This window comes from Vicugna pacos, chromosome 2 (genome assembly GCF_048564905.1).
Source record: "Vicugna pacos chromosome 2, VicPac4, whole genome shotgun sequence".
Classification (NCBI taxonomy): Eukaryota; Metazoa; Chordata; class Mammalia; order Artiodactyla; family Camelidae; genus Vicugna; species Vicugna pacos.
Genome location: NC_132988.1, coordinates 41,542,606 through 41,565,070, shown reverse-complemented (window position 1 = coordinate 41,565,070; position 22,465 = coordinate 41,542,606). Strand labels below are relative to the sequence as shown.

Below are 22,465 nucleotides of genomic sequence, written 5' to 3'. Positions count from 1 at the left end.
CGTACCAACATTTAAGGAGAGTGGAGACTGGGAAGACAGACTCAGAGCGGTAGGAGGAAGACCAGCAGAGATTTATGTCAGAGAAATTAAGGAGGGTGGTTTTCCAAAGAGGAAGTCATCTTTTGGCTACTGATTAATTTGTAAAATAGCAAGCCTCTTTTAATAGGTTTGGCTATGAAAGGAAGAGGACTCAAAAGTGTGAAATAAAGAAGGTCTAAGAGTTGGAGGAAGAAATTTTTGTATTTCAAAGGTGGCAGAAATATAGATGTTTCTATAGCCGGGGGGAAAGGGCTGACAGAGAAGCAGAAGTTGAAGGTGAAGGCCTAGCAGACAAGGTATCTAGGAAGATAAAAGAAGATGAGGATCTAAAGGTAAGATAGGCTCGCCTTGGACTGCGGAAGTCACCTCACTTACCAAGATATAAGGCAAAGATATGATTCTTATTTTTTAGACATATTAATAACATTTAAAGCCTTGAGCAGTATGTAGAATTTCCTAGTTATGGATCAACTAGGGCAATTTAATTTTTTCCCAAACTAATTTTTCACATTCTATTCATTTCTATAGGCATTTCTACTTTCTATCCCATACTGCAGATATGTACTATTTAATAGCATGCTTTATCCACACATATCCTGGAAAAGATATTTTATTATAACACTGGCAAGATTAGTACCCAAACAGGTACCTTTCCAGGTGATTGCCACATTGGTTTAACATCTGGCCACTGATACCAGCATTTAGGGACTTTGCATCTTTGGGCCATTTCTGTCTCAGACAATCAAGACATTAGGATATACACCTAAGGCCTCCAGGGGTGTCCCTGAACACCTGAACTTCACATTTAGTTAACACAGAACCTAGGAGGGAATTTTTTTTTAATGTAGCAGCTATCTAAGGCAGACAGCATTGTAATAAAACCACCAAAATGCAGAAAGTGAGGGAGAATGTAAAGGACGTCCACTATCTCATGAACTCAGTGTAATCACAGGTTCTTAAATTGTGCCTTGACTCATCTCCAGAGTCACAAAATTTGATTTATTTGATTAAAATGTACTCTTGCAGTTGCTTCCATTCTGTCTTCTAATGAGATTTTTACATGCATAAGAGAGGGAAGGCTAATAAGTTCATGCAGTCCATTTGCATCTCTGGCAAGACAAAACTGCAGATGCCAGGCCTTGCTTCCCCAGACTTGGAGTCAATCCAGCTAGACTTTCTTCCTTTCCCTTTTCTTTCCTTTACTCTTACAAACCTTCTTTCTACCAAGGGATGACAAGAGGGAAGACGGGAGGAATAAGACAGAAAACTTGAAATGCTGGCCCTACTTAATTAAGGAGTTTTGAGTAACTTTAAGAATCAAGAAATTGAAGCTTATTTTGAGTCGTCTTTGTTCCCTGTAACCATCTTGGTTGCTAAGAGACTGTAGTGGGAACTGGCAAAGTAGCAGAAACAAGATGAAATGCAAAAGCAAATTGACTCTGAGAATGAGCAGGATGCCCTAATCTGGATGGAATTAGAAATTTGATGCTAGAAAGCCAAGCTCAACTATTTTAGAGTCTTGGGGGTTAGGGGTGGGATGGGGGTAGTAGAGCAGGGGATAGAGAAAGAGTGAGAGTGTATTCAAGCATGCTTTTGAGTTTTAAAAAGCTTCGTAGACCTCTTGCTCAACAGATAAAGTACAACTTGTATTATATGACATATCCTGCATTCAGTCAGTCCTTTCAGTTTTTCATAAATAAGAATAGACTTAGTCTTCACAAATGTTAACAAAACATCTTTTTTTCTGGAAATGATTTAGGTTTGTATTCAAACCAGACAATGCCTATATTTTGGTAAGCCAAGTCTTAGGCTTGATCTTAGAACTTTTATTTTTCTCAGAAATAAACCAAAGGGGATCCCAACTTATTTGATTCATAAAAATACTCCTATGGAAAGATTTACCAGTCCCGCAAGTCCTATAATAAAATGTCTAAGCTTCGTGATCTCATCAATATAATCAGACACCAGCCTTCTTTCTGAACTTTTTGCCGTTGCTCACTAACAGGAACATTGACTATTGCTAAGTTACTCCACTTAGTATTCTCTAAATAAGTAATGCATATTACTTTTTTATCCATACTGTTTTTGCTGCCCTGCATGACCCCTTACACACTGGCCTTGCCCCTGAAATACCATCATCTCTGTCCATCAAAATTGTGCCCAAGCAGTTGACCAGCTCCAAATCCTTCTTCAGTTATTCCTTCTCCAGGTACACTGAAATTTCCTAGGGCTACTGTAGCAAATTACCACAAAGTTGGTGGATCAGATTTATTCTCTCACAGGTCCAGAGACCAGAAGTCTATGGTAAGACCATGCTAACCCTAGGAAAGATCTAGGAAAGATCTCTTTCTTGTCTTTTCTAACAACAATCCTTGGTGTTACCTTGGCTTGTAGATACATCACTCCAACCTCTGCCTTCTCATGCCATTCTCTTCTGTGTGTCCTTCCCTGGCTCTTGTAAAAACACTCTCATAGCATTTATCCTATATGAGCTTATCTAAATCCTACTTTTAACTCCTTCTGCAAAGATCCTACCTCCACATAAGGCTGCATCCTGAGGTTCCAAGTGGACATGAAATTTGAGAGACACAACTCTACCCACTACAGTATTCTAAAGTAATCTCTCCTTCCTCTCACCTTTTTGGTCCTTAAAGTTGACCAACATCATGCATTTCATGTTCAACCATATTATTTATCTACAAGTTGCTGTTATTGTTGCATCTTGCTTTGTGAGGGGACATTTTGAAGAAGAGAATATATACAAGGGTGAGGGGAACCACATTAACAAAGTTAATTTTAAAATTTTACTTGTGTTTTCATTAGCGTTATCAGATTTATGAAATATTTAAGCAGAGCACAATTATATTTTTCTTTGTATTTTTCAAAAATTATTTTGCCTAAAAGATTTTAACTTATACTTCATTGCTGTGTCAACACTTTTACCATTTTGTAGTAATAAAAATAATGGCTAGCAATAACTATATTCCAGCACTGTATTATACACTCTTATATGTTATTTAATTCATATAACTACCGTGTGAGGTAGATTATTAGTATCATTCCCATTTTCTACTTGCAGAAAGTGAGGCTCACGAAGATTAATTGGCCAGTAAGTACCAGAACCAGAATATGAATCCAGGTCTATCTGATTCTATAGACTCAACTTCTGTTCTATATAGGCTAACTCACTCAGCTAAAGCTAAATCAAAATCTAATGATCTCAATGAAGGAACAATAAAAGTCATTTTAATGATGAGACTTGTAACTCAAATATCAAGTGCATTGATTTTTGAGACAAAAATCTAGTGGTGAATAAATTACATCTCTTTTTACTGGAAGGTCTTTTGTTGGAACTATCTTTGGCCTTAAGTAATTTAGAGAGCTAGTCATCTTTTGGTTATGGGCTCTTAGGATCATAAATATATAGATAAGTAATGAAATGCTAAAGACATATCTTACATTTCTTTAATGCTGTATCTTTGTAAATAATTTAGTGTTGATGTAGAACAATTATTTCAAACAAATGAGATTAAAAGTATATTTAGCTTAATTATAGATGTGACGTACATTCCTTCAAGTTTTCCCTTACATAGGTTATCAGGCTTTAAGTATGTGATTAGTGCTCTTAAAGAATCATCAAGAACTTTTATATCTCAGCTAAATTATTTCTCCATCCTAGCACATTAGCAGTACAGAGAGCATTTCCGTGAATGAGGTATTATTTAATGAATTCCCTGAAATTTGTATTTTTGAAAGTGTTTTATTTCAGTTCATGGGCAGGAAATGTACTCTTACCATCTGTGCTTCCAAATGAGAGCTACAATACTTAGTCATCTCTTTCTGCCGCTGCTTAATTACTTAACTCACTTTTTTCCCTGTATTTCACCTGGGGAAGCCATCTAGTTTCCAACAAAGCATTGTTTTTATGCTCTGTATTTTTTTTTAAATATAAATTCCAGGTTGTTTATTAAAATGCCACAATCTGCTCACTTCCTCCTAGTGTTCTTTCCCAAATGTGCCTATTTTGTGACTCTTACAAGTTGCATTACTCCATTTCGTAATCTCATATTTATTTTAGAGCAGTCGATAGTTATTAGCCTATTGTCAATTACATGAAGAGACTGTTAATGCTGCACATTATGCATAAAATTGTTGAAACTACATTAAGTTGTCTACATATTGTACTAATTGTTAAGTTAAATAATATATGCTGTCAATCAGCTATCATGATAAAGAAATGGGTAAACTGATATTAAAAGAATTCCAATCCAGGTAATTATTCTTCTTGATAAGTAATAAGAAAATGGGTCAAACATTGTTTCCCTGAGTTTTGGCACTTTTTAATTGCGTGTGTTCTGTTTTCTTCTAGTGTGCAGTGTTTCTGTGATGTCAGGCTATTCTGATGTTTTTCACAATTGTAATCATGTTTTGTAGTTGGTGTATATTCAACAGGTAATTCTTTCTCCGTCTTTCTATGATTATTTCAAGGTGATGACACAATGACAGGTGATGGGGGAGAATACCTTAGACCCGAGGATCTAAAAGAACTGGGTGATGACTCTCTACCCAGCAGTCAGTTCCTGGATGGTATGAATTACCTGCGTTACAGCTTGGAGGGAGGACGCTCTGACAGGTATTCACGTAAAGCTTTCATTTGATATCAGAAGTGAGCATAACACATTTTTACGATGGTAATTTAAAAAGTAGACACAATTATTGACACTTAAGGGGCATCTCACTGCTCTCAGGAGTTCTCTGACAACTCTAAGTGTCCATGTTAAAGTACAGGAAACTGAAGCCTGGAGAGACTAAGGCTTAGTAAAAGTCAAACATCATAAGAAGCAGAGCCATGATCAATGAAGAGCCCACTTCCGTTAAATATGATGTTTTTAATCATCTGCAACTTTCTTCTCCAGGCAAATAAAAAGGACAGTTTTGCCTTACGGGCACTCTTACTAAATGGCAATTATAGATACTTCCAGTCCTCTTGGGTTTTTTTGGATGTGCCCTGGTTTCTGTGAACAGAAGTATGCTGTGAAGAAGGATTAAAAAGTAACAAATTCTGAAGGAAACTTTGCCTGGAACTGACTTTTTATGAAAAAGAATCAGAACAGAATCCCCCAAGAGCCTGGATACCAAAAGTGATCTGAGCAAAATCTGAAGGAGCCTAGGTTTCATAGCCAAACCTGAGGAGGTTTATATAATATTCTGAAATATACAATCAATTTTATTTTTTGGTTATTGCTAATTAATGCAATTGGTGTTTATGATTTTTTAAGACAAACCGATTAAGAACATTCCATGGTAACTCATTATAAGCATGACTGTCACCTTAGGTTAAGATTATGGTTGTCCATATGGTGTAATGTCTGTTGCTAATCAATAATCCCAGGTTTATCATTTGAATCTTGGCTCTATTTTAAGCTATTTCCAGCATAGTTGGGGTCTAAGAAATAAATACTGTAAAGAATAGTCAATTCTAAATGGATAGCTAGCAAAAACAAGCTTTTCTTAGTTTTTTTTTCCATGAGTACTAATGCTCTCCTCCTATCTTTTTTTTTTTTTAATTTGATGTGCATGTAATAAGTGCCTTTCTGGGCTGGCTTTGTGGTAGGTGCTGGAGATGCAAACATGATTAAGATACAGTCACTACATTCATAGTCTCATGAAGAGGCAGAGAGACAAGGCTAGTGGTACCCACTGAGTGTAACTGGAACCTTGAGGCTCAGGCTTCCTGCAGGAGATGAGCCCAAACCAAGACAGGATGATGAGTAGTGATGGTGAGGAAAGGTGAGGAGGGCATTTGAAGCCTTAATATAATGAGCAAAGACTCATGGTGTGTGAGAGAAACTAGATAGTGCAGTGTCGCTGAAATGTAAGTATAAGGAGGGAAGGTTACATTCGCATTTGGCATCCCTGTGATGGTGAGGTAGAGGATGAATTTTAGAGGAAAACTGTCAAAGAGTTAAACCTGGCAGCAGCAACCATCTGAGAAACTATTGCAGTAATTTTAGCGGAAGTTACTAAGACAAGATTTGAACTTTGGTAGTAGCAGTCATGGGGAACATTTTAGAAATGAAAAATTTGAGAACGTATCTATGAGGTAAAACTGGTCAGATTTGGTGATGGATTTCATGGGGTAGGTGAAGAAGAAGAAGATTTGATTGACTTTGTGGCTTCAATGACTTAGACAGAGAGTGGTCTGTGGGATCAGAAGGAGGAGCTACTTGGAGGGTGAGGGTAGCAAGGTCTTGTGACGTATCAGTGTACTGGATATTGAATTTTGACACACTGACAGATTTAGACCTCACAATCTGAGATTCTTAAAAGACTTCAGATTTCAATAAAATGAAATGTTTATGGCTTTGTACAAATTCATAATAATCTATGAATAATCATTACTGTCATCCAAAAAGTCTTTTTTTTTCCCCCAGCTTGGTCAGTTTTATTAAGAATAAGTGCTTGATGTGATCCTTTTGCCTTCTTTGAAAACACTTAGTACTGAGAAAGAATTCAGAACAATATTTTCTATGAAACAGACGTCCATGGTTTGATGATTCTACCTGAGACAGGGACAGGAAACAAAGAAGATACGATCTGTTCTCCAGGTCCACACTTGCATTTCTAGAACACCAGATGTGTTCATGGTCTCCAGGATGGAATTATAGGCAGCATCCCATTTTCATGGTTGCAGTGTTTTATTTTTTAATTTTGCCGAGACAATTCAGTATGTCATCTTTTTTTTGGTAACCATTTTTTTCCTTCTCATTATTTCTTTATTTGGTGTGCTTTCAATAGTACCATGCCCAGGTAGGTACTACATGGCATGAAAACATGACCCTTCCTGGATACATTCACATTTCCCTGCTCACTGCTCAGTGTGTGTGTGTGTGTGTGTGTTGACAGGGGGTGCTTATGTTCTAGAATTATGGATTTATTCTTAAATTGTGATTTTTATGTATTAAACTGAATAACTTTTTGAGTTAGAAGGGTAAATGTTTTACTAGAATGAAAGTCTGTGGTATGTCCCAGGCCTGACTTTGCTTTATCTGTCACAGCTCCACCTTGTGGTTGAAGAAACATTAGCGTGGCTTCCCTCAAAGGAACCTAATAAGCCTCTGTATAGTTGGAGATGACAGATGATTCTGACACCTAAAATGTACATGGATACAGAAGAATAAAAATAGTTAAATTTTAATTACATTGAGCAGAAACAAAACCAAGTTCTGGTTAGCTAGATTTTGTGTCCATTTTATTTTATTATTGTTTACAAATTAAAAATGCTATTCAAATTCAACACAAAAGCCTAACAGTGAACCACGGAAGTTTTTCTATGTGTTAAAGTAAACACATTGAAGGTTTTGTATATTCACTTGTCCAGTAAGTTTGAAACACTGTTAATTGAATGTCTTATAAATATTGCAGCTTACTAAAATGGTAATTATTACCATCTTAGCGGTAATACAGTAGAACTACAGACTTTGATACCACCTAATATATGTCCATAAAGCAGTTGTAATACAGTGAAAAAAAGTATAAATTTAAGATGGTAACAAAGTTTTGGCACATTCCTTAGCTGGACGGCAAGTAAATTTTTACACTTCTGTGGATATGTGTTATTGCCAAATTTATTAACTGAACAGCACCACCTCTGACTTAAAAAAATGGAAACTCTATTGTGAACTATTTAAACTTGTTTGCAATGTTTTAAATCAGGGTTTTAAATTAGACAGTTTAGATTGAATTATTCTAGACCTTTGTGCTGGTCATTACTCCTTCAGAAAGAATAATTTTTTACTCTTGGAATAGTCTAACTTCATTTATTTCACTTAAGTAGATTCTATGACATCATAGAAAAAAGAGCAATTGATTAAATAACATTTAGCATTTTAGAAGGCAGTAAACTAAATCTACCTAGTGACTAAGTTTCCTCTTGCTGTTATGAGCAGGCATTTTTAATCCTGCATCCCAGTGCCTCTTGCTCCTTTTGTGCATTCATTCATATAACTCTAACATTTTGCATGTGTAAATTCACAGTCTGGATCTTTGAAGTTTAAAGTCATGGATAGAGATTATGTAATTAACAAATCTGAGCCCAGTAGAGCTTGATGGAGGAAAATGTTTGAGCCCATAGACAGCCATATTATTTCAAGAGGTTGACCCCTCTACTGTTTTCTCTTGGCTCAGTTCAACACTAAATAAAGGATATTAGAATTTAGGAGCTGTTGATCTAATGCTGTCTGGTATAAAACACATAGAAGTGAATCTTAGCTATCTTTGTGGTTTAAAGCAGGAAAAAAAAAATATTCAGTCCACCAACTGAGAAGAGCTTTTGCTGAGATCAAAGACCGCTTTCCCCATTAATTTAATACTCTTTCCATCCTCAGTTTCAAGGTCAGGCCAAGGTTAGTCACAGCAGCCTGTTTATGAGTTGCACTGTCGAAATCCAACTGCACAGCTGTAAAAACAGCTATAATATCAGTTGCTTCCAACTCCCTGGACTAAAACCTTTGTGGGTGGATTTACTAGGCATCCAGGCTGCTCCTGCCTTGGCTATGTAGGATCCTCAATCTTCTCCAAGAACCAATATAACGTAAAATAAAGACTTGCCAAATTCTGTTTAGATTTCCTTTTACTGTAAGCACGAGATTTATGTAGGTGTAAAAATGTAGGATCAGGCAATCAAGGAAAGTTTTTTGATTCATGTTGTTTATTCTCTAATACTCGGCATCTACTTTGGGAGCATAAATTCTACAGCAGAGTAGGAGGGAGAAGTCCCTGCATTACTCTGAATTATCTACCAAGTGATGATTCCTCAAAGATAATTGAAGTTGGCTATATTGACACTTCATAAAGATGACAGTATATGACTTACAAAAGTAGATATAGTTTCTACTAATAAATATGCTAACTTGACATTTAGTCCATAATTCTATAGTGCTTCACTGGCCAAATACCTACTAGCTGAAAGTAAATGAAGCCTTGTGTCTGTAAATATTGTGAAAGTTTGTGTATCTCTTTATTTTCCTCTATGGGCTTTAGGCTAATATTTTGAATACAGATCTTTAATTCTTGGACTAACATGTATAAAATATAGTTTATTTAAGATATCAATCTATTTGTCATTTGACTGTACAAATTAACTAGAAAGGAATGAAATGGCATCTGTGCAAATGTCAAGCTTCACTCATTGCATTTGAGCATATAATTCAGAACTTTGAAATTCAGATTTATCAAAAATGTAAAGCATTGATTATCAAGGCCTAAATCCCATTTTGAAGCCACACCTCATTTTTGCTCAGTGTCCATTGGCAGTTCGTTTTCCGTGCTGGCAGATGTGTACGTGTTGTGGCTTGGTCTTAAAAACGTGGTCTCTTGTGCCCTTGCGTCTCGTTGCCGTAGCAACCAGCTCTCTTTGGTGCTTCACTCACCGCTCACAGGACGTGCACAGGGAACAGTGCTGTCCTTTGAAATAGCATTGTTGGAAACACCAGAGACAAACAAGAGGAACCCCACTTCCACAGGAAGCATGCATCCGCCCATAGTTCATCTCGCTCTGTACCTTCCAGGGGTGTGTACCAACGTTCAGTCATTCACAGTTGGAGAGGAAAAGGAAGAGGCATGGAGAGAAAGGAAAATGAGTGAAAATGAAACCTGTGCTTTCATTTTGTTCTTTCTGAGGGCTGTCTTATTCCCCCCGCTAATATTTTTCTTAGCTGCAGGGAGATGAACATTTAACGCAGATTTAAGCCATCTATCCTGGAACTGTTTTCTTATACTGGCTGGAAATAAGCTACAGTTGCTGGCTTCAAACATTTCTTGGAAGAAAATGAATCAGATTAGGAGTATCAAATTTTATCTTCTGGATTCCCTGGTGCCCTTGCCATTGAATGGTAGGAACCAGTCAAAAGATGTGTTAGTTTAGTTGTTGGACAGAGAGGTACTGAACACAGAAACCTGTGTGTCCTTCTTCTACGGTTGCAATTAATGTCCCCCTGGAAGTTGCACTGTTAGCTAACAGCATGCTTTTTTCATTCTCCTGCTCGGCTCACTATTTCATCCTCCCAACCCTACCTCTGCTGTTGGTACATGACCATGACCTCCTGCCAACCTACCAGCCTTCGATCCTTCAGTTCCGACAGGTCTCACACCCTGAGCCATGCCTCTTACTTGAGGGACAGTGCCATGATCGACGACACAGTTGTGATCCCCAGTCACCAGGTATGTGACTTTTTGCCTTCACGTTTCTGCTTTCTGGAGAGCTTTTTAACATAATCTGATGCTGGAAATGTCCAGAGGAGGTTTTTTAATCTAAAAAAAAAAAAATCACCTAAGTCAGTTGACAAGCTAGTATCCAAGATTTGAGAGTTTTTCTGAAACATAAAAAAATATTTGCTGGATTTTTCAATGAGTAGAGATTTTCTAAAATAATATACCTTTTGTTTCTTCAGCTATATTGAATTATTCTGTGCAGATTATATGTAAAACTCAGTTTCTTTCTTAAATCTCTATTAAAGGAAAAAAGTAATAAGGTGAATGGTACAGGTTAGAATATGTCTCTCAATATTTAAAATTGTTATCTATTAGAAAAGATGTAGGGTTTGTTATGAATATTTTAATCTGAGGTATGATTTTATCAGTTTTGGCTGGTTGGATATAGGGAAATGGATGAACGTCTACTCTTCTAAGACAATGACACAAATATGATCAATAATATCATTTAAATGGGAATCCATTATAAAAGATACATTTTAAATGCCTCAGGCTTATATATGTTTTAAATGAAAGTTTTTCCAAGTAATACCACCTTCCTGGGATACCACTTTTTAGAGTTCATTATATTTTAATTCAATCAAAGAAAAGTATTTTTATTAAATCCAGTGTTCTTTGTGTTTAGGTGTCAACTCTCGCCAAGGAGGCAGAAAGGAATTCTTATCGTCTGAGCTGGGGCACTGAGAACTTAGACAATGTGGCTCTTTCTTCCAGCCCTATTCATTCAGGGTGAGTAAATCAATATTGTGTATCCAGATCAAGAGGTAGAAAGAGATGAGTGAAAATAACAGCTTTGTCCAGCAGCTTTAGCTGATGGCCAGCTCACAGGGGAAGTGACCTTTTTAAAAACGTGTCAGTGCTTCATCCAACATGGACTCTATCCACACAAACAAACCGGCAAAAGGGGTTGAATTCAGCATAGAAAAACTGACTGTTGTTTTAAAATAACTAGTAGAATTGCGTCAAACAGCTTGCTAACTAACAGGAATATACCGATGGTCTCTTCCCATTCACATTTTGTCTTTAAGATGTTTTAAAAAGAGGGGCAGGATCATTTGCTTTTTTTTGAAAATTCTCTTTACTTAAGATGAACTGACTGGTTTAATAGATGCCTGTCCTTACATATTAGTACATTTAAAATAATATTTATAGCAGTTTGAGTCACACAAATATACACAGGAGCTATTTGAAGTAGGGATATACTAAGAAAGGGAAATTTGAAGGCAGCCAGACAGGTTCTCGGTTATCTTTTAAAAGTCACTCGGATAATCTACGTGCCACTAGTTAAGAAATGCTGCCTATTTATATTAACTCATTAAAAACTGGGACTCTGAGTTAATAATTTTAAACATTCTTAAGGATGTTCTTAAGTTATAAGAATTCAATTATGTAGAATATAAATTCCTTAAGGAGTTTTAAATTATATTTTTCATACACTCTTCATTCTTGGTTTTTTCCTTACATGCTAGTGGTTTCCAGTTATATAGTAATTGCATGACTATATATACACTTTTAAAATAGTTTTTATTCAATTGCTTCTTAAGCCCCCACTTTTTTATCTAACTATATGTAATATTTTGATTTAAATTTTCATCCCCAACTCCTTATCCATAATCCCCAGATCTATTTTGGGTAGTGGATCCTATCTTGTTTTTATTATTCTAAAATATTCTTCTTTCAGGAAAGCATTGTAAGATATTGTGGTTAAATTTTTGGATTTCTTAGTCTGATCTTCTGCTAAAGGCTTGTAGAATATAAAATTAGTTATATAAATACTGAAAATAATCATAACATTCTTTATTAAATAAGTAAAAGCTAGTTCTTGATGCAAGCATTATTCAAGGGAATAAAAACCAATTAAACTGCATCCAAATTTAACTACATATTTTTAAGTATAAAATGAGACAGTTAAAATCTGACAGCTATAAATTATTCAAAAAGCATAACACTGCATTATTCTAGTAAATTTCTCAACAATGATGAAAAGAAAAAAAAAGAAACTTGGATCTAGAGTGTTGATAAATAATAGATCAAAATCTGGAAGCCATAATCAAGTATTTGAGGTCCATACCCACAGCCTACAACTTGAAAGGTTATTTAAAGCAAAATGTGATTAACTATTAGTAGCTGAATTTATAAAAGAGTCAAAATGTTATGGTAAAATTTTAATTTTCAAAATAGTTTACCTTAAAAAACTAATTTCTTAAAGAAGTCTTAACTACTGAAAGGTGGTGTTATACTTAGCTGAAGTACATCAGTATACATACCAACTGAATAAAACAAGATACATGCTCAAGTAGAGTTGATTATTTACGATGAACCAAGAGTATCCAGTGGTTAATGATTAATTACTTATTAAAATAAGGATCTTTAAAATCTTGGTCTGTAATAAATCAGTTTTTCTGTGAACTTCGAACGTGATCACCAACTCTAAACGTCAACTCTGGCTGCACACTGGAATCACCTGGGAGCTTTAAAAATACTGATGCCCAGGCCCCAGCCCAAACCAGTTACATCCCAGTCTCTGTTGTTGGGGCCTTGGCACTGGTAGTTTCTGCAAGCGCCAATAGTCCAGATATATATGTTTTATATAAAGTGTTAGAAAGAAACAACTGTGCCTAATAAAGCTCTGACTATAAGGGAGACTTAGGTAATTAACACATGGCTAGTTCTCTCAAATGTTTTTTACCCTTTCCATTTCCTTAAAGATTCATTCTTTGTACACTGTTGAATTTTACAATATACCAAACCTTGTACCAGGCACTAATAAAAATAGATAAGTAAGACCTAGCCCTTACCTTTAGGAAACACACCTATATGTTGTTATTTGAATTTGAAGACAATCTATGGAAGAGAAATAACATGATGGTTGAGAGTGCTTTGGAGTCAGACCAATCAGAATTCAGATCCTGGCCCTGACACCCTATGTGACACTGAGCAAGTTGTATAAAATATCTTGAGTTTCAGTTTACTTATCTATGAGATGAATGTTATCTTCTGGATTCCATAGGGGAGTTTTAAGGATTAGATGCTTCTTAAATAGTTAGCATTCTGCCTAGAAAGAGTAAGTACTCAATAGGTTGTAGCCATTAGTATTTATAAAATCCCCATTCACATCTTCCATATTTTTCACAAATTCCAATCAGTTATGCAGAAAGGATTCTGAGTCCTTTATGTGACAATACCAATGTGGTACAGTTCATAATGGCAGCATTTGACTTACTTCTATCAGGTAATCTATCATCTAGTTATGTCTCTACTACAGTATTTGAACAAACAGTGCCCAATAGATGATTCTAGTAAGATGAGCAGTACCCACTGAAAACTCAAGGATTCTGAGTATGATGGTATTTGAAAGTTACCATGATATTAATGTATGTAAATAACATTCATAATATCATATCATGTAACAATGATTTCTTGTAATTTTATTCACTTACACCAGGTTCCTGAGTAATAGTTTTTATATAGTGTTCAAGGAACTGAGTTTCCCTTTAACTAATTGGGTGAATTCTTAAGCCACTTTAAAATCTCCCCAAAATGTAAGAAAAAAAATTTTTGATAGAGGGGATAATAAAGTTAGCTTTTATATACATATGCTACTAATTTGGTATATAATGTTCTATTAGATTAAAGGGATTTTAGATTAATATGAAACACAGCTTCTGCCAATAAGGAGTGTTAGTGATTTTCTTTCACCTTTACTATTTCCAAAGACTAATGTTCATTGCTACAGGAAAATAAGCTTCAGTGATTAAAAAATATGTTCTGCCCAATAGATACAGCCAATTATCCGGGAAAAGAAAGGCTGACAGTAATATTTTTATTGTTCTTGAAGAAGTTGCATTACTCATTCACAATCTAACCAACAGTTGTTTCTAGTGTCACAATCATGATCATACCCAACACAAGCTTGGGTAAGAATTTGAACTACAATTCTCTATTTTCTAAGTGCGTAATGAATCAACAGATATTAGGCACAAGTTCCTAGGAATAGCTAGTTTCATGACTCATTTTAAATATTATTTCAAAGATCTTTATTTTTATAGTTTTTTAATAACACCCAAGTGCCAACAATTAAATCTCAGTTTATGATGTAACACTACAAGATATTATAGTAATGAGAAGTCCGTAAGAAAGAAATCTTTTAAAGGACTTCTTTTTCATAAAAACATGTTGAAGACCGTTTCACCATGAATCTAAAACTACTCTAAAAATGCAGTCTATTTTTAAAAACATGTAAAGTTGTTAGCTCAAATAGCAGAAGTTGATATTTGAAATACAAGGAAATTAAGGCTGTTTTTCATCTGACAACATTAATTTTTATCTAAGTATCTATAACAGTTAATTTAGCTGTTCGTGTATTTCAAATACTCTAATTTTTTTTAAAGATACATGAAAGTAAATTCTTCTAGGTGAAGAAAATTATTTTCTAAATAGCTAAATAGCTATTTCATAAGGTTGAATTTCCAGTCCAAAAGATACGTATATCCATTTGTTTATCATCAGGTGTTGAAAACCCAAGTGAACTCTATGAAAACTTAAAGAGTGTTTTGAGGAAGAGCAGACTCGGGTAGAAGAGGAGTGATAGGCAGGACTATAAAGTGGGATTAAACAATACCACCAGTGAGGAAGACAGCAATCCCCAAAACAGGGAATGAAAGTCTTGAAAAAAAGCACGAAGACTTTGTTTGCATAGTTTTCTGTTACCGACTAGTAGGTAATTAATGTTATAGTTTATGCTACTGTTTGTCATTGGAGCTATTTTTAAAATTGTGCCTTTTCTGTTTGCATTTCTTCTGTAATAGCCCAAGAGGGCATTGCCATTATTTTGGAAGTATTAAAAACATGAACAAAAAGCTTTGGAATCAAAACTATGACCATCAAATCAAAGACCCTGTAACTGTCATTATAATGCCCCTTGATGTTTTTCAGTTTCTTGGACATTTAGACTTAAAGTGTCCATGTAAGCCAGTGTTGAATAGGGCTACAAAGCCATATCCAGAGATTTTGTTAAGATCCCAGTTCCCTAACCTGGGAGGTGCCACAAAGCTCCCATACCTGACTCTTCTCTCAGCATTTGCATAGAGCTATATCTCATTTATATTTCCATCTTTTTTCAAAGAAAACTGTATTGTTATATAGATAATATATTTCAGTTGAAAGTCACTTCTGATTTCTTTCTTTATATTTCCCTTTATCCATTCCTTCTCTGTGCTAAAGTATCTATTCTGTTGCAGCCGCACCTCTCCATGTCTTGATCGTGACAGCAGCAGGTGAACTTCTGCATAATTCCTTCTCTGAACATGTCTCCTATTCCTCTCCCCTTTTCACCATCTCCCTCTGCATATACCCTGCCTCAGGATGCTTCAGTGTGACAGTACCTAGCCAGAGAGAGGGCACGAGGGAGAGAGATTTGTCTTCTCCAGATCATGGCCATGGCTGAATTCCCCTTTCTCTATGGTAAAGAGAAAGTGGGTATTGTTTATTTTGTTGGAAACTAGGTAGGTTTGTGCCAAAATTAATGTAGACCTCATGTGAAAGCCTGTCTTGGTCGTGGATCTCCATATCTCAGCTTCTTTTGTGAGAAAAAGTACTACATAGAGCTGAAAAATGTTATTCCTGGCAGTTATGCAAATTGGTTGAGATATTTTCAAGTCATATTAAAGGTTATGATTTTAAGCGTCACTGAGCAGAGTTTTTTTGAACTATATTCTAGGTGAACCAAAGGCAGAAAGTTTATTAATAGTGCATTTGCTTGCTAGTACTTCTTTAAATGCACCCTTTTGATATTTTGGAAATTGTAATTGGAAATAGAATGATTTCAGTTTGTGTTCTAAAAATGTCCATTTTTCTATGTTATTTTAATAAAGTTATTTTAAAGGTTCTTATCAACCTGCTGATTATACTATTTTTATTATACAGCCATCCATCATGAGACTACAGGTTGTCTACAAATAAGACATTTTGAAAAATTTATATAAGTTCTTTTCCTTTTTCTGAAATACATTCTAAATATTATGTTTCTGTACATAAATATAATGATAAATAACTTTTTGGTGATTTTAACAAGTTTGAGTCACTTTTTTCAAAGCCATTTTCCATCAGTTTTTGAAGTCATAGAATTTGGACGATCAGGAAGGAATTAAGAGAATTACAGAGAAGAAAGAGCTTGTGACACGATTTTCTCACAGGACCCCAGAAATCAGATTTAATCTAAGACCCTCTTGCTATGTATATGTGGATCACTGAAGCACCCTGATGACTTTTTTTCCTATTTTTACCCTATAACTAACTCAGAATGCTACAATCTCCTCCTCGTCCCCACCCCATGGTCCTGGATGAGTTAAAAGTAAACCTAAGGATTCATAACTTTTGGGGTGGAGGATATAGTCCTCAAAAGACCAGAATCTTTGTTTTCTGCTGCCTCCTCTGAAGCATGTACTGTTTAGCTAATCAACTACATAATTCCTAGGCAAGTCATCTGCATAATAATGGTGGATTGCATTTGCTTTTATTCTTTTTAAATTGTGATAACACTGTATCTCACAATTTAGAAAACTTCAATAAGAATTTCTACTTTGCATGATTGCTGAATTTCATTTGGAGAGTAAGATATACAATTAAAACTGAGTATGTTAATAGGTTTTTTTTATTGTCTGTACAGTCTGAAGTCAATGTTTAGTGCAGTATGTGTATACATTTTCTGCAAAACTGCTCGTTGACTGTTTTAACCATACAGCAAAAATAATATCTATTTCTTAGAGGAATAGCATTTTATTTTCCAAATGGAAATTCTTCCAGAACATCTGATATTGAACATTCCAGTAAGTTCTCTAACCTAGCTAGAAGTTTAACACCAGAAGGTTACTTTAGAGTTTAATCAAAGTCTCTCATTTTATGGATGAGAAAACTGAAACCTAAAAACGTTAAGTGACTTGCCCAAGGTGACAGCAGTAACTCAAGACAGGGATAGATCTCATGGTAGATGATAGCTAGACCCATGAAAGAGCATGGTCCATGCTGCTCTGTGACAATAGGGTTTTATATCTTATTTAAATAGTACAGTTCACAAACTAATGAAGACTCCCCCATCATATTAAACTTAGCAAAGTTCCGGGTTCACTGTAGGTATTTAATAAACATTAGTTTCTCTGTTTATGTATTAGATTGTACTATAATTTTTGAGACATTCAAAATATATAAAATCGTATGGGTATAGGGAAAGGCAAATGATGGAAGCAAGCATTGATTGAATTCCATATGCTTTACCCACACGTGGTTTAATCCTCACTCTACCCTTAAGTGGTGGTAAGATTACCCGTCATTGATGGATGAGGCTTCAGTCAACGCTCACCAACAGCAGAGCTGAGCTTCAGTCCATGTACTGTCTCCTCTGTGCATACTTACTTACATGTTTTCACTTCAGTTCTTTTCCTCTCCAAACATTTACATTATGTTGTCCTATTTTAATCTGAAAATATGATGCAATTACATTTATTTAATCAACTCTAGTATGTGAACTGATTCATCTCATGACTCACTCCTTCCAACCTTTTACTTTTTCTTATGGTACAAAAAAAGCGTGAATGATCTCTTCCAGTCTGCTTTTTGCTTTTTGAAACTGTTTTCTACATCGCAAAATAACTATCCACTAATTCTACTACCTGTCCAAATAGTGACACCTTTTGATATTCTGATATTTTTAATGAAAATGCTCAAATGCTAACCCAATTTTATAAACTGTTGGGATTAACTGAAGAGCATGTTGATTTTTATCTAAAAGACTTTTTCATCAGCACCTAGATATAAACTTGAGTCATTATTTCTCTTATTTCCTATTATTTGAAGAAAATACTTCTTTAAGTATTCAATTCCACACAACCAGCTTTTTTATTAGTTGTTTATTCTGCATTTATGTTATTTCAGTCTGGTTTCTTAGAGTATTTTCTTGCTAATTTTGTGGACATTTTTATCATTTTGACTTTTAATATTTAGCTCTTTCATGACTTCCAATTCTTCTGTTTCTTTCTTGATATGTTTCTGTTTTGCTTTCCTCTCCTCTCTCTCTCTCTTTCTTAAATAATTCCCTCACTAGAGCTTGTTGCTTTTCATTACTTTGTGCTACTTCCTTCAGTTATTTGCTAAAGACACAAAGGCTTGTTTTCATTTGAAATTCAATTTTTCTTTTCTCTGAATTATGCATATTGGCATCTTAATTTTTCCAACTTGCTTTGTGTTCTAGTGAAATACTTAAATATCATTTTCCAGATCTATAATGACACCAAGACACATACAGTTAAATTTATCTACTTGCAGCTCCAGTCTTTAAGTTCTTTTATTTTCCAGTCTTCAATCTTTCTTCATATAATTTTCACTCCTTAGAAAATTCTTTATTTTGGTATACTCAAGCTCTTGTCTTTTGCGTACTCCCATTTTCTACTCATCCTTTATCAAGGGAAGTAAATATACTGGGTTTCTCATTTTGGAGCAGGAAAATGCCTGTAGAGGAATAGTTAACGTTGAGGTTAGTCCTTCCCAACTATTTTGCTATTTTATGAGCTGAAATATCTGAGTGTAGTAATCTGAATGAATTCTGACTGGATTGGTTGGACAGAGACCAAAGAATTAAATTACTTTCTATTTTCTCTTTCTTCTCTGCTAGACATAAATATAGACAGTTTCTCACAACTTACCTTTTTCACTCTTCCATCTATTCACTTATTCAATGATGATTTATCAGCTACCTGCTGAGTGCTTCGTTCACATTGTGCTAGGCACTGTGGGGACACAGAAAGAAATATGGAGAACAAGATCACTGCCATTGTGGCACTAATATGGCTCCTATATGAAGTGTAATTCATTTCTCATTGACCAGGAAAGTAAGTGATTGTGAGTAAGAGAAGCCAACATGTGACATCTGGGGCTTAGACTGTGAGCATCTTGGCAGCAGCGGCTCTGTTCTTACTTTCTGTATCCTCACTCAGTTCATAGCAGGGCACCTGGCACTTCATAGGAGGGTAGCAAACATTGCATGGAACAAAGCATAGACATTATGGAGTAAATAAGAACAAAAGAAGATTTTAAAAGGAACAGTCAGTGACACAAAACCAGAGAAAGTAATCAAGCATGTAGTTACTTAAACATTGTTTCAGCCAAGAACATAGCTGCTTCAATTCACTGTTGAGAGAACACACCACCAGAAGATATTCTAGATAGGGACATTAATTAGGCCATAAGCCATCACTGGGATAATATAGTGGAAATATGATAGCATGTAACATGAATGTGGAGACTCCCTAAATGCCTTTAAAAGGTACAAATAGTATTGAAGATTGATATTAAGCAGATGTATTATAAAAATCCCGTAGTAATTTGAGTCCCTGTTCATCACCAATGGTGCTAGGAATCAAAAGATGAAAAAAAAATCATAAAATAGAGAAAGTTAGGAATACAGCCATAAGTTTGGGACAGCACTGGCTGAAGTTTAAGTCGCTTTTTCCCTAGTTTTTATAAAAATCAACATAAATGTCATAGTAAAATAAAACTAATAAAATGGGAAAGAAACCTTCATATTCATCTGGAAGTGCTACCAGTTCTTTTACTCTTTTGAGTGACAGTGCATTATTTTTAGAGGGGGAGGTAATTAGGTTTATTCATTTGTTTGTATTAAGAGGAGGTAGTGGGTATTGAACTCCAGACCTCATGCATGCTAAGTATGTGCTCTACCACTTGAGCTATACCCTCCCCCGCCGAGTGATAGTGCATTTTAAAAAGCAAATAGAAACCAATTTTTTCAAAAATTCATACTTAAACACTAGTAGTAAGAAAAGCAGTGGACATTTTCTCATTGTGTTTTGATAAAGACCAGAAACATCCACACTTTAGAACTGAACTGTTGATTATTCTCCCTAGTTTGTTCCCCATAATAAACACTTAGAGGACTGAGTATGAATTGATAGGTCTAGACTGGCTTCTGCATGTGGGAAGGAGTGTGACGCCTCTTCTTGTGGCCTTTTCCTGCATGACCTGCTGCAGACAGGCACTGTGGGCTCCTTCATAGCCATTTGTATTAACTAGCAACAGGGGTTCTGTTTAATAGCATGCTTGATGAGCTCTTTGTTCTGCTGTGAAGAGGATGCTAAGGTATTTTTCAAAAACTTCCGTTATCTAAAAATAGCATAAATGTATTATTTCTATCCCATAACTTACTTTGATGAATATCTTTCAAATGTCTTAAATGTTGTCAAGGATGTCAATATCTAGGTGTGACGAATCTGGTATAGTTCTGTGCTGGTTAAGGTATCAGTAGATTCTTGAGACACCTATGTGTTGCTCTTCTCTTTCTGTTTTGGTATAAAAATCTTGCAAATGCAGTGAAAATTGGGAAAGACAGTAATGTTATTTGTGTAAGGATCTGCACACTGTTTGTTTGTGTCTTTGTGTATATGTGCACGACAGATTGCCTGGTTTAATTTTTGCTTTTTGACAAAGTGAGTGCTTCCAAGACTTTAATAAGTACTAACAAAGTGACAAGAATCAAACTAAGCTGCATTACCATCTGTTAAGACCATCTCAAAGGAAACAACTTCAAAATTAAAACAAACCCTTTCTCTTGGTACATTTACAATAAACAAATCAAGTCACTTTGAATTATTGTTCCCCATTCATGGGCAATTATCTCGGCAGAAAAGGAGCAAAACTGATAGAGATGCCTTTACATTTCTAAATTATTAGCTATGATTTTCCATATTCAATTTATTATAATTTAGGGAAAGTCACGATGCAGAGCCCAGTGTTTCCCACTTCAAAACATAGAACAGAAGGGATTTATAATCTGTTACCTGTCTACCCCACCAATTACAATGGTACAGCTGAGAGATTCCTACTTAAGAAGTGAAAAAGTCCATTTTAACCAGTAAATTGGTTCTATCCAAAACATTTGATTATTTTGCTTTACCTCTTTTTTTAGAATGTAATCAGTTAAAAACCTGCCTCCTGGGTAAGTCGGTATTGGAGCAGGATACATGTTCCGAGGTTTGATCTTGAGAGAAGGCCTGTGAATTTTTTTAAGTCACAGAATGATATCAAAAGGATCTGGACAAGACGTAATTTTTTAAAAAGCTGAGTTAACTTAGAAAAACTACAGTTTGGTCTTCCCTCTCTGCTCTAGCCTTACATTATTTTCATGTGTAGATTTTTCAAGACACGTGTGGAAGGAGGCAGAAGTCTTTGCATTTATAACAAAAGGAGACTCATCAATGTTCTCTGTATAATTTCATTCCACTTTCAATTGGACATAATTTAAATTTATAGTTTATATTTAGCATCACCATGGTCCAAAAAAATAAGCAGAGCTCTTCATTAGTTGCAGATCAAAATAATACAAAAATGGAAACAGCAACCAAACTGAAATAAAGGCATTGGGATAAAGTAGAATAACTTTTAAGGACAAAATTTTTGGCCACCACTCGTATAAATGAAAAAGAGATGTCTTAAGAACAGAGCATTATGGAAAAAAACTAACTTGACAAAGCTTGTTGATCCACCTTCAAATATGCCAAGACACATTTCATCTTCTGTTTTAATTTTTAGTTTCCTGGTTAGTTTTATGGTGGATGCCCGAGGCGGTGCTATGCGAGGATGCAGACACAATGGTCTCCGCATCATTATTCCACCTCGGAAATGTACTGCCCCAACACGAGTCACCTGCCGGCTGGTCAAACGCCATCGACTGGCGACAATGCCTCCAATGGTGGAAGGAGAAGGCCTGGCCAGTCGCCTTATTGAAGTCGGACCTTCCGGTGCTCAGTTCCTTGGGTAAGGGTTTCTGATAAACCTCCCACTTAGTCACCGATGAGCTTGTGTCCTCTACATGAAATCACTAGGATGGAGTGGAAAAAGGTACGTCAAAACGTTCTGAAAGACGATTGGCCCCTGTGACATTTTTTGCAAATTGGATTTCATGCCTCAATGCTTGACTCCACTTGCATGCCTCTGATTTTAAGGCATTAGTGGGGTAAACATTCAGCTTAACGATTACTCTTTCTCTTTGGGTATGATAATAGCTGCTAGACTCCCAGTATGAATAATCCTGTTTTAGTCAATGATAGGTATTTTTTTTAATCTTAGATTTAAGTGATAAAGTCATAGA

The 22,465-nt window shown here is 35.5% G+C and overlaps 1 protein-coding gene across 4 annotated transcripts in view; it reads left to right on the top strand.

Annotated features, from left to right (window-relative positions):
- The window catches only part of ANK2 (ankyrin 2), a 521,075-nt gene that overhangs the window by 448,969 nt on the left and 49,641 nt on the right, over positions 1-22,465 (top strand). For all 4 annotated transcript variants that reach the window (XM_072938390.1, XM_072938386.1, XM_031691199.2 and 1 more), the window contains 4 exons: positions 4,528-4,672; positions 10,158-10,260; positions 10,937-11,040; positions 21,907-22,131. In XM_072938390.1, the coding sequence (XP_072794491.1) occupies positions 4,528-4,672; positions 10,158-10,260; positions 10,937-11,040; positions 21,907-22,131 (577 nt within the window). The remainder of the gene's footprint in view (positions 1-4,527; positions 4,673-10,157; positions 10,261-10,936; positions 11,041-21,906; positions 22,132-22,465) is intronic.